Here is a 15537-nt window from a genome sequence, read left to right on the forward strand (position 1 = left end):
AGAAACTGCTCCAGAGTGATTCCCGTAGCAAAGAGAAGTAAGTTTCCAAAAAGCCGTTGAGTGGGTTTTCTTGGTACTGCGTTTATGTGTGTTAGAGGTGTCCTAGAAGTTAGGCACTTGGGATTTGTTTTTCTTTTCATGGAAGCATTCCCACCACTGGTTCCTGTGGTTCTTGAACATTTGAAATGTGGCTCTTGCAGCTGCGGGATTCGGAATTGCATCTTAAATGTCATTTGATATTTAGAAATTATTCACATATGGCTGGTGGCTACTCCTTGGCAGTTCCAGAGCTTGGGAAATTACAGCGGGATCAAGAAAAGGTTGAGTGGTATCATTAACTAGTGTGTAATATTTTCAGAATGACACAGTAACTATCCGGACCAGGAAGTTCATGACCAACCGACTACTTCAGCGGAAACAGATGGTAAGGAAGGACACATCACAGTTTGGTTGTTTTGTTTCAAAAAATGCATTTCGTAATGATAAATGCTAAAATTTGTTATTTCTTTTAAGGTCATCGATGTTCTTCACCCCGGAAAGGCAACAGTACCTAAGACAGAAATTCGGGAAAAACTAGCCAAAATGTACAAGACCACACCAGATGTCATCTTTGTATTTGGATTCAGAACCCATTTTGGAGGTGGCAAGACAACTGGCTTTGGCATGATTTATGATTCCTTGGATTATGCAAAGAAAAATGAACCCAAACATAGACTTGCACGAGTAGGTGTTCTCATTTGTTCAACAGCTACTGAAGACTGAATTTCAACAGCATTGTGCTGTGGGTGCAGGGGAATGAGCAAGAGCAAGCAGTCTGGGGAAGGACAAGCTACAGATCTGAACATTAATGGGGTTAAGAGAGAAGGTTCTTCGACAGATGTACAGATAAGAAAGAGCGTAGGGTGTCAGTAATGGAGTCGACAGCTTTTGAAGAGATGGCATTGGAGATGGGTTTAGAAGGGCAAGTAATAATTGTGAGGATAGGAGCTGGAAATAGGGGGATGAGTTTGAAAGGTTGGCACCAAATTGAGATCCTTGATATTAAAGTCTGAGTTTGGATTTGGTTCTCACAGGTAGCCAGGAACCATGAAAGGTTTTTGACCATTTTGTGGGTGCCAAGCACTACAGTGAACTACAGCAGTGAGCCGGAGAAGCTCCCTTAGATTCTAGGTCGTAAACTAGTACGCAGACGGTTACTTTCAAGTACTTCTGTTTCTCTTTCTCCTTCTCTGCCATCAGATAAGTAGAACACAGGTGAGGTAAAACATGATGTGGTAGATAGATGCTGCACTCTTTGATTGGGTGGTCTGGGAGGCCTTGCTGAGCAGGTGACGTTGAAGCTGAGGTCCATGTGAAGGTTGGTTGGAAGCAGTCTTCAGGCAGCAGGAACGGCAGAGTGACGTGGGGCATTGAGAGCACGTCTGGTTCCTGTGCCATTGATTTGTACATGTACGTGTCCCTTAATTTGATGACCAGGTACTAGCACAAACAAGTATTTTTAAATGTACTTGAAGAAGGATTGATTTTGGGAAGCTGCATTTCTTGAGCTGTCTGGCTTGGTCATGGTCCTTACCAGATTAGTTAATGCTGAGTTGATGTTGCCAGTCACTTATGAGGTACTCCTTTCTCCTTCAGCATGGCTTGTATGAGAAGAAAAAGACGTCGAGAAAACAGCGGAAGGAACGCAAGAACCGAATGAAGAAAGTCAGGGGAACTGCAAAAGCTAATGTTGGTGCTGGCAAAAAGGTATTGTTCATCAAGGAGAATACAGAAATGTCAGTTGCAGGTCTTTAGTTTCTAGAAAGGAGGGAATTGTTTTCTTAATAACCTTTTTTAATGTTTTCTCTTTTCCCACTTCTTCTGGATTACAGAAGGTAACGTGTTTTGAGACGCTACACGATGTAGTATCTTAACCTCACTAGAGTAGCTTTGCCCACCCTTTGTCAGCTCACAGATTAGCACAACGCGGGCCACATCGGTTCAGTCATCTTGGTGGGCCTCTTGCAAGCCCTATCCGGAAAAGTTTCCCATTTTACTGCTAATTGGTTTAGACTGTTAATGGGGAAGTATGTCTGGTTCCCGGAGATTAAATTTATTTGCTTAAAACGGATAACTGGTTTAAGAAGCTGTTGAATCAATGTGGCCCATGTTCTCCTGGCATGCTGGAGAGGCAGCTGAGAGATCTCAATTGCTTCCTCTCCAGTTAGCCAAGACTGAAGTGATTTTAATGATAAGCAGCTTTTTACCAGCTTTGCTAGCTTACTGTAAATAATAGTTGAATGGAATTAAGGTGCTGGGTTGTTAAATTAACAAATAATCAAGTGTTCTGTGAACTTTTTTTTTTTTTTTTTTTTTTTTGCCTTTTCCCTCTACTTTCTTGGATTTCTTGTTCATCAGAAATGAAGTGTCTAGCAGGTACTGAGATTGTGAGCACGGTGTGGGGATGCATCACCTTCACGGAGTTTGCTTTGATGCTTTGCATGTTGGCTTTTGGACAACAAGAGTTTTCTGTAGTGTGGTGTTTTATAATTGAAATGCTATGTTTTAAAATGGTAGATTATGAGCAAAGGAGAAAAACTTTTAATCTCGTTTATTTTGGAAACTCAAATGCATGTTATGTTGCGAAGTGACCTGGTGGAGGAAGGTGGGTACTCTACCAAGTAGGCACCTTTTAATTTGTACTGGGAAATGCTGTGCCTCAGTTACATACCCAGGAAATGGCTTTGGTTGATACAGGCTTTGGGAAGGGTTCTTTCATTTTTTTTATCAACGGTCTTTCCCTTAGGGACCCTGGGACTGGTTGATTTCATTGGCAGCTCTAGTCTAGGAAATCTGGCAAAGCATCTGTCCAGGAAGCATTTGCTCAATAGAATGGCCTTGTACCATTCTATTGCTTTTTCTTTTCTTTTCTTTTCTTTTTTTTTTTTTTTTTTTAAAGTTTTTAAAGTTTATTTATTTTGAGAGAGCGCAAGGGAGGGAAGGGTGGAGAGAGAGGCAGAGGGAATCCCAGACAGGCTCCATACTGTCAATGCGGGGCTGTATGTCATGATGGTGCGATCATGACCTAAGCTGAAATCAAGAGTTGGAGGCTTAACCCGAGTGAGCCACCCAGGAGCCCATACATCGCTTTTTATTGACCTCTGATTTTCCATCTGCTGTCCATTTTTCTTTTAATTGAAAAAATTCCAAGGTAATTGTATATTCACACCAAGGTTTTCGACAAATACGCTTTTTCCATAACTATCTGGTCACAGTAGTTCACTACCCCATGTTAACCATTTTTGTGCATTTGAGCAGCCCCAATCCATAGCATGTGAAGTGGGCTAAGACTGGGTTGGAGGGTAGTAGGGTTTTGAAACACTGTAGTCACTGTCCCTTTGTGCTTCCTCTAGCGATGACTCCCTGCCAGGCAGTGAATGTGTTATGCCTGCCCACCTCTCTAATCACATTGTCTTCCCAGCCGTGGAGTTCTAGTAATGGATGAACTGCCAGAGGAACTACTTGCTGCTTAGAACTGCTCCCTGTTTGTGAGGCTTATACCTGTCAACGGAAGTCCCAGAGGTTGCAAAAAGATTCAGTCAGTGGACTGATCTAGACCAAAGGACATTTAACCCGTTCTTGTCTTCATTCAGCCTTTGAGACCTGTGTGTTAGTGCTTGACGGTGACATGTGTGGAGGGGCTACCTCTGTGGACCTGAGCATCACTGTCCATACTTCAGGTTGCACTGGTGCCTTTCACTAGCATAGCTCTGAAAACCTGGCTGGGAGATGAATGCGTAAATATGCACGTGTATTTGACTCAAAATGGCCAGGCATACTGATGTTAACTTTTGTTTTTGTTTGGATGTTGAAATTGGTATTTGCTCTTAGCTTTTGGGTACGATAGTTGTTTTTTTTTTTTTTTTAACGTTTCATTTATTTTTGAGAGAGAGGGACAGGGTGAGCAGCAGGCTCCGAGCCTTCAGCACAGAGCCCAACGAGAGGCTTGAACTCACAGACTGGGAGATCACGATAGAGTTGTTTTAAATGAAGGAATAAATAGTCTCGCTTTTGAAGAGCATTTGAAGCTTTTTCATCGACTGAGTTTTGCCTTTTTAAAAACTAAGTTGTACTGCTTTCAGTGGCTGTAAACAGTGACGTTTAAAGTATTGAACTGAGACAGGTTTTAGGCTTGCTTGATCATTTAGAGTTAGTTCTCTCTGAGGCTAAATTAATTTAGATTCTTGTATGGGATGCTTCCCAGGTCTGTTGATGGTGCTTGTGTGCCCAGCATGATGTTGCTGAGCAGAGCAGGAAGGATAAGGGTCAGGCATGTGTACTTCATGTATATGTAGGCGGTGGCAGCTTGGGTTGGCACTGCCGTTGGCATGATCTCTTCATTGTGAAGTCCTCGTGCCACTTTGTTTACATAAGAACGGTGGTAATCATGCGAGGTATTCTCAGAATGGGGGGGAATAAAATCAATGAGTGTCTGAAGAGTGTTTGGTATACACTTACAAAGCAAACAGTCATTTTTAAGGTGTCTGATTGCATGCATGTAAATGCAGATTATTTTGGAGTTTGAAAAGGGACTATTAATGAAATGTTTCTTTTCCTTCTTCCCTCCTTTCTCCCTTCCCTGCCACTGATTCAGTGAGCTGGAGATTGGACAACAGGTATAATTTAAGCTTTTCATGTAGATCATTAGACTTGTTTACTGATAATGGTAATTTAAAACTATAGAGCATGTGAAATGGTTTTAGAAGTCCACTTACAAATTCTCTCAAGAACTGTAGACTTTTAAATACTGATAATTATATGGTTTTGTTTTTAAAACCTAGTAGTATTTAACTGCTTTTTTATTTCATTTCTGACTTGAATGCTTGCAAGTTTTATTTCTTGATGCTTCCCTTGTGTTATCACCAAGTTAATATTCTAGGTTACTAATACTTTTTCTGCATGAGCGTCATTAAGTTTGGAGTTTGTTGAAGGGTTTGAACTTTAATTTTCAGGTTTTTAAAGGTGGTTAACTAACTAAATTTTTCTTTTTCTTTGTTCCACAGAAGGAGTAAAGATGCTTCAGGGACTATCTGGCGTTTGTGCAGATTTTTCATGAGAGGATTAATAAACTAAGAACTTTTATGTGTCTGGTTGTTTGAAACATTTGACGTTTACTGGAAGTGTTATGATAATTTGCTGTTAGAGCAGATTTAGATTGCTGCCCGGATTCACATGTTCACATAAGCTTTCAGTGAAAACTTGGCATGACTGTTGTTCCTTTCCGTGGCACAAAGGTGTTGGGTGTACAGTCTTAGCAAAGCAGGGGCATGTAGGTAGGGCCAGTCTGTTTTGCCTCATGTGAATACTTGCCATCAGTCTAGTTGGTCAGTCTCTGAAAAAGACACTTGAAATCTGAATTCCTTTTTGGTCTTCCTAGAACCTGACGTTATTCTTAATTAACTGAAAAATTTGCTGGCCTCGACAGGAAATTACTAGATTATAAATTACTAGATTGCTAAATGTTTTCATCATCTATCATGAAGTCAGTAGGATCCACCAAAATCATTGTTAGTCCACTGTAAGTTTGTGCTTACAGGATAAGTGAGTGGGGAATCAGAGGCTCTAGTGTAATGAATATTTGGGTGTAGTGTGTAATAGCTTGGTAAATCTGATGGTATGTGCTTCTGGTGAAATATGGAGGGTTATGTGGTGTTACTTTTTCTTTGCTGGATGTTGATTCTGAGTTTGTCTTTTTCAGGCATCAGGGTTGAATACTCGAGCTCTGGATGATTGGTCAGTTGTGTACATTTGAGAGATTTGAGGAGTGGTTGTTTTAAGATTACTGTGAGGGTTGGGGTACCTTTTTTTTTTTTGAAAAAAATTTTAAGTTTATTTACTTGGAGAGTGAGCTCAAGAGCATGGGTGAGGGAAGAGCAGAGAGGAGGAGAGAGAGAATCCCAAGCAAGCTCCACACAGTCAGTACAAGCCCAGTGCGGGGCCAAACCCACGCGTGAGATGACTTGAGCTGAAATCGAGTCGCATGCTTAACCGACTAAACCACCCTGGCGCCCTAAAGGTGGGGGGTGGTGCCTTTTGATGAGAGGATAGAGAGGGTGGAAAGTGCAGAAGTTGAGTTGAGGGTGAAGAGGCATTAATAGCTTAAGGGTTTTGGATGCTATTTGCCCTGAAGTTGGTGTAGGATTGGTTTGCATATTAACGTGGGTCCATATGGGAGTCAAGCTTATAAATACTATAGGAACTGTGTCTATGGATGAAAAAGCAGCAGAGAAACCTCAGGAAGTGGTAATGGAATGAAAAACCTGGTTAGTTGGGTAGATGGGGATTCAGGAAAAGGCAAGAATCGTGATAGCAGAAAGCACAAGGTTGCTGGTAGGAATGGTTGTATGTTTTGGAGAGCATGGTGAGAGACTCTGAATGAAGAAGTTGGAGACCTGAGGATAGGGATGTGGGGGCTGGACCTGCTGGCCAAGGCCTGCGGCTGGTAGGGTGGGTGCAGTTGCTCCGCCTGGCTGCACCAGTATGCTCAGGCTGCACTCTTGGGTTTGTGGAACCCATGGCCCTGTGGGTGTCCTTGCTAGGGCCAGGATGTAGTAGGAGAGTGTGGAGGAGTGGGAGATTCAGGCCTGCAGGTGTCTGTTTTCACCAAAATGGCTGACTGGTGATGAATAGGAGTGGAGGGGGGGGGGTATTTTATTTTGTTTTAATTTTTATTTCTTTTAGAGAGTGAGCAGGGAAGAAGGGCAGAGAGAGGATCTTAAGCAGGCTCCATGCTCAGCATGGATGTGGGGCTTGGTCCCACAGTCCTGGGATCATGACCTGAGCCAAAATCAAGAGTCAGCTGCTTAACCGACTGAGCCACCCAGGCGCCCCTGGAGTGGGGGATTTCAAATTAGCAGTGCAGAGGTCACTGGTGCCTGGTGGCCCACATTGTAGAAAGAGAAGGGGTTTCTGTGGCATTGAGACTGAGGGAGCAGAGGACTGGGGAGGAGCAGGCAGGAGCGAGGTGCTGAAGGGAAGGGACAGCTGGCAGAGGGGATGCAGGGCACCAGGTAAATTGGAGCTGGGGGAGGCGGGTGTGTGAACTAGCGGTCAGTGGATGGAAGGTTAAGCAGGACTGGTGGAAGCAAACTGAAGGGTTGGTGGTGGCTTTCAGAGCAGAGTCCCAGGGACTGATGTGAGCTAGCAGGCACAGCTGCAGGGAGCCTGAGTGGAAGTGAAGGTTGGTAGCAGTCACAAGGCATGGAAGCTTCTGTTGGGGTGTGCTCAGGGAGGGCGGAGTTGGCATTCATCCAGTAGCCTCTTGGAGTTGTGATGAACTCTGGCTGAGCTCACTGTTCCAAGGGACCTGCTGGGCTGGGCGGCTGCCGAAGTCACCAACTGGTAGTCTTGTCTGTGAGCTTTGTTGCACAGGGCACATTTTGAAACTGAACAAATGATACGTAACAATCCAGATTTCCAGCCTCTTGAAATATTGGGACCCAAGAGCAGGCTCACTTTCCTCCATACTGACAGTTGGCAAGGTTAGATGCCTGGCCACCTGCCTCAGGATAAGTGTTGTCTGGTCCACCATCGCCTCCACCACAGCCTCTGCTCCTGCGCCTAGCTCACACCCTCACTGCCTGCGCCCTGATCTCATGTCCCTTCCATGTGATTTTTCCATGTAGTCCATGTAGATGTCTGGGCAAGTCATTTGGTCAAATGATAGGGTTAACTTCTCTTCAAATTGAGGTACCCATGGGTACCTGCTCTGCTGACCTGACTTAAGGCTATTTTGAGGCTCAAATGATGTAGCATCCACCTGTAAGAACAGTTTGGGAACTGTATTGCTAAGCAATGTGTGATAGGAAGGACTTGGCAGTAACTCAGTTTAAATTGTGGGCATCTGTGCTGTTGAACTTCAGGATTCTCAGATCCAGCGTTGTCGACGCTGACAGTAACCAGACCATGCTGTGCTGTCAGCAGGCTTTGAAGCAGCCCTTGTAAAAAGCGAAGTTAACCAAGGGGAGTCAACAGTGAGGGAGAATACCTCCCTTTCCTCAGTTTGGCCCTAGTGGGAGGCTTTGGCTTGGTGAGAGGTAGCGGGGATCTTTGAAGAAGCTAGAGGTGATTCTGATGGGGGTGGTTTTATAGTCTCCAGTGAATACTGGGGTGCTTCTTGACAGCTTGCCTCCTTTGTAGTTGTATGTGCCCAAGGAATCAAGCAGCTTTTAACAGTGCTGTGGGCTTGGTTCCCTGGTTGGTTATTTTGGGTTCTCCTTCCAGTATCTTAATAGGTCATACTCTTGGAGCCAGGGCAAGCGCTGTTCTAGATTCCAGATAAACACCTTTAATCTGCACGGTAACCATAAGAGGCAAGTGTCATTGGACCCATGTTGGAGAGTTGACAGCAGTTAAGCAACTTGTGCAAGTAGTGGGGCTGGGGGTGGAACACAGCTGTCTGAATAGAGTCTTCATTGCTGTGCCTCTGATCACCTGTTGAGTAGCTGTTGTCTGCAAGATACGTGAAGGTGAACAAGACATGAGTTTTTTTAAGGTTTATTTTGAGAGGGAGAACGTGAGTGGGGGAGAGGCAGGAGAGGGAATCCCAAGCAGGCTCCAGTGTCAGTGCAGAACCTGATGTGGGGCTCGGACCCACAAACCGTGAGATCATGACCTGAGCCGAAACCAGGGGTTGGGCGCTCAACCGACTGAGCCACCCAGGCGTTCCAAGATAACTGATTTGTATGTCCACTCTGCTCAACAAATTGCCCGTTGCCGTGAGATTATTGAAGTAGTGATGGCCAACTGAATCTCCTGTTTACTGAGCTGCTGTGTGCCCTGGTCTCTGGTGGGGACTTGGGGAAGTGAATGTCCCTCTAGGCTCAGGGGGTTAAGCAACTCCCCACAGTCTCCTGGCCTGGTTTCTCACCGTGAAGCAGCAGACGGTGCTTAATTGTGTTAAATTACATGATCGGTATCCAGAGGTGAGAGAAACCGTGCAGGGTGACTGGGTCTTAGAAGGCTTCTGAGGGAATACCACCAACTGGGACAATCTAATCTGGATGCACAGGAGCAGGGTTTTTTGATCTAGCGCCATGGAAGCTCAAAAAGAACTTTTGCAGGGTGGGAACAAGCAGCAGGTGTGGGTGAAGTGAGCCCACTCTTTGGGGTACAGGTGGGTAAGGTGGGAGCAGCATGCTTGTAGATCAGATGGAAGGCCCTGTGGTGACTGGTGGCTTCAGCAGTTTGACATAGTGTGTTTCTGGTATTAGAAACTCCCATTTCAAAAATAAGACTTCGGGTTGGCTTTAAGGGCACCAGAAGTTCATTTGTGCTGGCGAAGTAGAGGCTCTCCTGGGTTCTAGAACTCTGCAGTGTGGGTCTAGGGGGGTGAACACCCATGCTTTCATTTGCCCTTTACCATCTACTCCCTGTTGAATTTCTGTAGGCCAGACATGGAAGTGAGATGCCCAAAATAAGAGTCCACACTGGTTGGGGGTTAGGGTATAAGTGAGGTTCTGGAGATAAGTGAGACTAGAGAGGTCAGCAGGGAGCAGGTTACTGAGGACCTCGTGCAACAGGCTAAGAGTTTTTTTTTTTCCCTTGTTCAATATTTTGGAATAAAAAACTGCTGGAGAATGGGATGTTGAGCTGTGGATTGAACGTACGTGTCACATGCTGAATTCCTCTGCATGGGGGATACATAAAGCTGTTGGACTCTTCATCATGCATGCTGGAGAGGGGATTTGCGCAGGAGGCTAGGGATTGAAGAGATGGCATTCATGCAGTCTGGCTTGGAAAAGGACTAGACTAGAATTCGGAGACCTAGTTTCTGATCCTTGGTCAGCCTCTAGACACCTGGGGCTATGGATGGTAAGACTTTTCTGAGCCTCCATTTTCCCGTGTCTAGATGAGGTACAGGGCTAGATGAGTAGTTCCTAAATTGGGCACCTGGGTGCTGGTTGAGAATACAAATGTCCAGGCCTCCTGAGTTAGCTGTGGGGGGCACCCAAGCATCTGAAGTTGTGATAACTTCCCCAGGCGCTGCTTCTAGTCTAGGGAAGTTTGGACTAATGGGCTTCTAAGGTCCCTTCTGCCTCACAAGTGTTGAGTAGGAGAAATGATCCCTGTCCTCGAGAAGCTGGGACATGAACAGTAATACTGCTAATAAAATAATGGCAGAATAGCTGACATTTATTTTCTGCATGCCAGTAAACCTGTTCGAGGAATTAGTTTTTCCTGGCTATCTGGAAGTAGAGTGATCCTGTGAAGCCTTTCAGAAGGTGTAAAGAACAAAGTTATTGGTTTATATGAATTTGGGAGTGTTCTCAGACCCAGAAAGTAACCTCTCGGGCTTTCCTGAAATCTTGGGATACATCTTACTAATGGATGCACAAAATACATTGAGGTAAAGCACGGGTGCTCACAATACCGTTCAAAGCTATGGCGTCTTGGTGCTGAGTGTATGTTGGGGCAAGGGGCTTGGCGGTGACTCTTGCCACTCGGAGTGCTGCAAAACAAACTAAATGCTGTTTTTGCTTCCTCCCCCCCCACTCCCGGCAAAAATGAAAATGCTCTTTGGATTCCTTTCAGTTAGCAAAAATAAGTGCTCATGTAGGTTTTTTGAGGGGGAGACCTGTGTATCATTTACCTTTTTCAAGTACTCTGTGAGGGAGCTATTAATATCCACCTTTTACAGATAAAACTGAGGCTCAAGGTTAAGGAACTTGATCAAAGCTAACATAGCTTTGACATGGTATAAGTCTGGGGACATTTGGAACATCTCATAAAGGGCTAGAATTTTTGCTGAGCATTGGTGGGTGCAGAGAGATTAGCAAAGGCAGTGGTTTTCCAAAAGTCTTGAACTGGCTGTATCAGCATCACCTGAGAACTTGCTAGAAATGTAAAATCTTGGGCCCCAACCCAGAGCTACTGAACCAAAAACTGGGTTAGGTTCCAACAACCTGTGTTTTAAGAAGCTTCTTGTGCAGGCTGAAGTTTGAAAACCACTGAGGGGCAGGGGAGGACATTTCAGTGGGACAGTTGTGGGGACCAGGGAGGGCGGTGGTAAGGACTGCTCCAATTACTAGCCTTTCCTTTGGTGGAATAAAGAGGTCTGTGGAGCCACACAGACTCCCACAAGGTGGCACTGTAGGCACAGGCTCGGATGCAGCCTGCTTTGTTGTCCTGGTCGCTCTCCTTGCGGAAGCATGAAAAAAGCCTAATGCCACATCAACTGGAGAGGTCACTCTTTCTTCTCAGAGAAGGTCTAATGGGGGTGGTAATCTTGTTTATAGGATTCGGCCCTCGTAGGGAAGCTGAACCTGCAGGGCTTTCTGCTGTTCGTGTGCACATGGCGATGTCTACCCATCCGTGCTGCAGTGTCTCTGCAGATTCAGTGCAAATAGCATTTCTCCTTTGTAAGCTGCCCCTTAGCTGTGTGCCCCAGCTAAGGGGCTTGCGGTTTATTTGGGTAAGAGAACACTTGAACCCTACTGGCCTGATTCTGGTTCAGTGTTCTCCCTGTGGTGCAGTGCCTCCATCCAGTTTTTGGATGGTTTGGGTGGGGGGCTAGAGTGCTGGGTCATGAGACTCATCTTCAGGCCTTAGCTCTGTCCCAACCATATTTCCTCAGGCCAGTCTCTTTTTTCTGGGCCTCCGTTCCCTACTCTGCAAGATGGAGTGGTGCCGAGAGTGGTGGCTTTCAGACGCTTTTATAAAATTTTGCTCTGGGGAGTTGAGACAGACTTGTCCTAGTCAGGGAACCTGGATTGCAGGGCAGCTATAAACCCTGCTGTAAGACATCCGTCTCCTGTATCCACTTAAGTAAGCCTTGCTGGGGACTTGGTGCAAGGCAGTAAGGTGGAAACTATCAAATTGGGTTTTTTAAAAAGCACAGATCTCTAGACATAAAGGATTTGCTATAGATTTCTATTCTGCATTTCTTGGAAGAAGGAAAGATTTACACCCTGTTCTCAGCTGCAGAGTGTATTCCACATACACACTGCGCAGAGGGAGGGGCCGTGACTGTGCGAGGCTTCATTCAGCATTCACCTCATTAATCCAGGAATTGGCGTACTACACACAGCTTGCTGTGACTGCTCACCCAGCTGAGCTGCTCTGCCTGGGTAGTTAGTCTCTGGAATTGTGTTTTCGGAGAGCTGTAGAGGTGCACATCACAGAGGCATGGGGGAGTCAAGGGAGGGTCTGGGTACAGCCCTCTGCTGGCTGCCATCCTCTGCAATGATACTCTTGAGAGTTTGGCTAGAAATTGTCCGACCCATAGGCAAACACCATTGAACTGCAGCTCTTGTTGGCAGAGGAAATGTGTTCAACAAGATGCATCTTTCCAGCCAGCCTCCTTGGAGAAGGAAAGTTATTTAGTTGATCTGGCATCTCCCATTTTGTAGGCAGGTAGCGCTGCATTTTCTTCTGTTTATGGATAAGGCCACAGAGGCACAGTTGACTTTCCCTAAGTCCCCCAGCTCATCAGTAGTAGGGAGAAGACTAAGCTTCAGTCCTCTTCACCTTGAGCTCACTCCCCTTCTGACCCCAGACTGAGCTGTTTGCTACTCAGGAGTCACTTCTTACTCCGAGAGAGACAGACAGACAGCAGAGGAGGGGTGGAGGGAGAAAGAACGCTGGGCTCGATCTCACAATCCTGAGATCATGCCCTGAGCCAAAATCAAGAGTTGGGCACTCAAATGACTGCGTCACCCCAGCGCCCTTTGTGATGAGAACTTTTAAGACCTCTCTTGGCAACTTTCAAATATATGATATGGTATTGTTAACTATAGTCATCATGTTGTACATGACATCCCCAGGATGTGTTTATCCTATAACTGGAAATTTGTACCTTTTGACTACCTTCACCAGTTTCTTCTACACTCTACCCCCTGCCTCTGGCAATCACCAATCTCTATTATTTCTTTGAGTTTGGGACTTCTTTTGGATTCCATATATAAGTGGGATCATATGGTATTCTCTTGCTCGAATATCACTTAGTGTATTGCCTGCCCTCAAGCTCCATCTATGTTGTCACACATGGCAAGATTTCCTTTTTTTCTTTTTTCAGTTTATTTTGAGAGAGCATAAGTGGGGGAGGGGCAGAGAGAGAGAGGGAGACAGAATCCCAAGCAGGCTCTGCATGTCAGCTTGGAGTCCAATGTGAGGCTTGAACTCATGAAACGGAGATCATGACCTGAGCCAAAACCAAGAGTTGGATGCTTAACTGAGCCACCCAGGTGCCCCTCCCTTTTTTATTTTTATTTTTATTTATTTTTTAATTTTTTTTTTTAACGTTTATTTATTTTTGAGACAGAGAGAGACAGAGCATGAACGGGGGAGGGTCAGAGAGAGGGAGACACAGAATCTGAAACAGGCTCCAGGCTCTGAGCTGTCAGCACAGAGCCTGACTCGGGGCTCGAACTCAACGGACCGCGAGATCATGACCTGAGCCGAAGTCGGCCGCTTAACCGACTGAGCCACCCAGGTGCCCCTCCCTTTTTTATTTTTATTTTTATTTATTTATTATTATTATTATTATTTTTTTAACGTTTATTTATTTTTGAGACAGAGAGAGACAGAGCATGAACGGGGGAGGGTCAGAGAGAGGGAGACACAGAATCTGAAACAGGCTCCAGGCTCTGAGCTGTCAGCACAGAGCCTGACTCGGGGCTCGAACTCAACGGACCGCGAGATCATGACCTGAGCCGAAGTCGGCCGCTTAACCGACTGAGCCACCCAGGCGCCCCATGGCTGAATAATATTCCACTGTGTGTGTGTGTGTGTGTGTGTGTGTGTGTGTGTGTGTGTATGTATGTATGTGTATGGTGTCTACCACATTTTTCTTTACTTTTTTTTTTTTTTAGAATTTATTTATTTTGAGATAAGCACAGAGCTTGATGCAGGGTTTGATCTCATGAACCGTGAGATCATGACCTGAGCTGAGAACAAGAGTTGGATACTTAACCCACTGAGCCACCCAGGCGCCCCAATCTTTTAATTCATTTTCAGTTGATTTACTTATAAGTGCATAGTGTAAGATAGAGGCCCTGTTTCATTCTTTTGCTTGTGGCTGTCCAGTTTTTCCAACACCATCTTCCTTCTGTTTTTAAGGTTATAAAGCACTGCAGTTTTGTCTGGGGCAAAACTTCCGTGCTGTTTAGCTCATTTCCCTGTGCTATCTTGCAGAGTATCACTGGTACAGAGGTCTTCCTTGAGAAGCTAAGAGTCAAAACGTCTACGACTGGTGCTCTCTGAGCTGGCTTTGTCTTTGGTTTAGATGGTGTTTTGGGTAGGAAGCCTTCAGCCGCAGAACACTGAGAACTCCACTTAAATTGCCTTGAACAATGAGGACATTCATTTGTTTATATAAGAAGGCATCTAGATGCAGAGGGGTCTTCAGGGTTGATTGATGCAGCAGATCAAGAGTGTTATGAGGACCTAGCCACTTCCTCTGCTTTGCTACTCACAGTATTGGCTCCATTCTGCAAATGGTTGCCAGATACGGCTGGGCTATTCCTGGTCAGCAGGAGGCTCTCCTCTGCATGTGGTGAGTCAGGAACCCGGGCTCCTCCTACTCTGCCTTTTGCCATCTTCAGGGCCTCGTGGTCACTTGCATCTACCTGGCAGAATGGGGAAGAGGGAGGAGAGGCACCCTTTCTCCACAAAGTCCTGACCAGAAGTCACCCACATCATTGCTGTTCCTGTCTCATTGGCTGGGACTCAGTCTCCTGGCACACCTAATTGTAAGAGGGCTGGAAAATGTAGGCTAGCTCTAGCCCAGGCAAAAGTGGGGAAAATGCTTTTGGGGGACAGCTACCAGTCTCTGCCATGGCTGGATGAAGAAAATGGATGCTTCATAGAGACTCTGAGTAGAAGCCTCTCAAGCAAAAGGAAGTTATTGGAAAGCTGAGAGGTGTTTAAGAACCAAAGTGTAGGCCCTGCTGGCAGCCTCCCTGGGATCGGGACTGGGAAAGGATTCTGATACAAATCAGCCCTTCCCTCCTTCTTCCTTCCCTTTCTGTGAGTCCACTCCTACTCCTCCTTTGCAGGCAGCTTTCTATGCTCTCCTTCCCCACGCCCACCTCCCCATTGCTTCCTATTCTAGGTAGCCAGTTCCGTTAACTAGACCTGGCATCCAACTTGTCACTTACCGGCAATGCGACACTGACCGGCCCCGCCCAGGACAGAGGTCCCTTCCTTGTCCTGCCAGCTCCTGCAGCCCAGTCTCCACTTAACTGGGGCAGAGGGAGCACTTCCTGAGGGGATGAACAGAGAGCATTGCCGACGTGTCCACAGCAGCTGCCGCTTGTGTTGCAAGGACTTCTGCCTCCTCCTCATCACTCCCAGACCACCCCATGTTGACACTGAAAAAAAAAAAAACACCAAACTTTCTTTTTAAAAACTGCTTTACTCGTAATTCAGATACTGCAATGTTTATCCTTTTAAAAGTATATAATTCAGTGGGCTTTGGAATTGTGCACCTCATCACCGCCACCGGGTTTCTGGGTATTTTCATCATGCCAAAAAGAAACCTTGTTCCTCTTAGCAGCC

At 45.7% G+C, this 15537-nt stretch overlaps 1 protein-coding gene across 5 annotated transcripts in view; it reads left to right on the forward strand.

Annotated features, from left to right (window-relative positions):
* The window catches only part of RPS24 (ribosomal protein S24), a 1165472-nt gene that overhangs the window by 1130 nt on the left and 1148805 nt on the right, over window positions 1-15537 (forward strand). For 2 of the 5 annotated variants that reach the window (XM_049646264.1, XM_049646268.1), the window contains exons 2-4: window positions 359-424; window positions 514-723; window positions 1636-1746. In XM_049646264.1, coding sequence (XP_049502221.1) covers window positions 359-424; window positions 514-723; window positions 1636-1746 — 387 coding nt within the window. Of the gene's footprint in view, window positions 1-358; window positions 425-513; window positions 724-1635; window positions 1747-1871; window positions 1929-4633; window positions 4656-5042; window positions 5122-15537 lie in introns of those variants that run through there. The other 3 variants (XM_049646269.1, XM_049646267.1, XM_049646266.1) reach the window with 3 other exon arrangements.

Source organism: Panthera uncia, chromosome D2 (genome assembly GCF_023721935.1).
Source record: "Panthera uncia isolate 11264 chromosome D2, Puncia_PCG_1.0, whole genome shotgun sequence".
Lineage (NCBI taxonomy): Eukaryota > Metazoa > Chordata > Mammalia > Carnivora > Felidae > Panthera > Panthera uncia.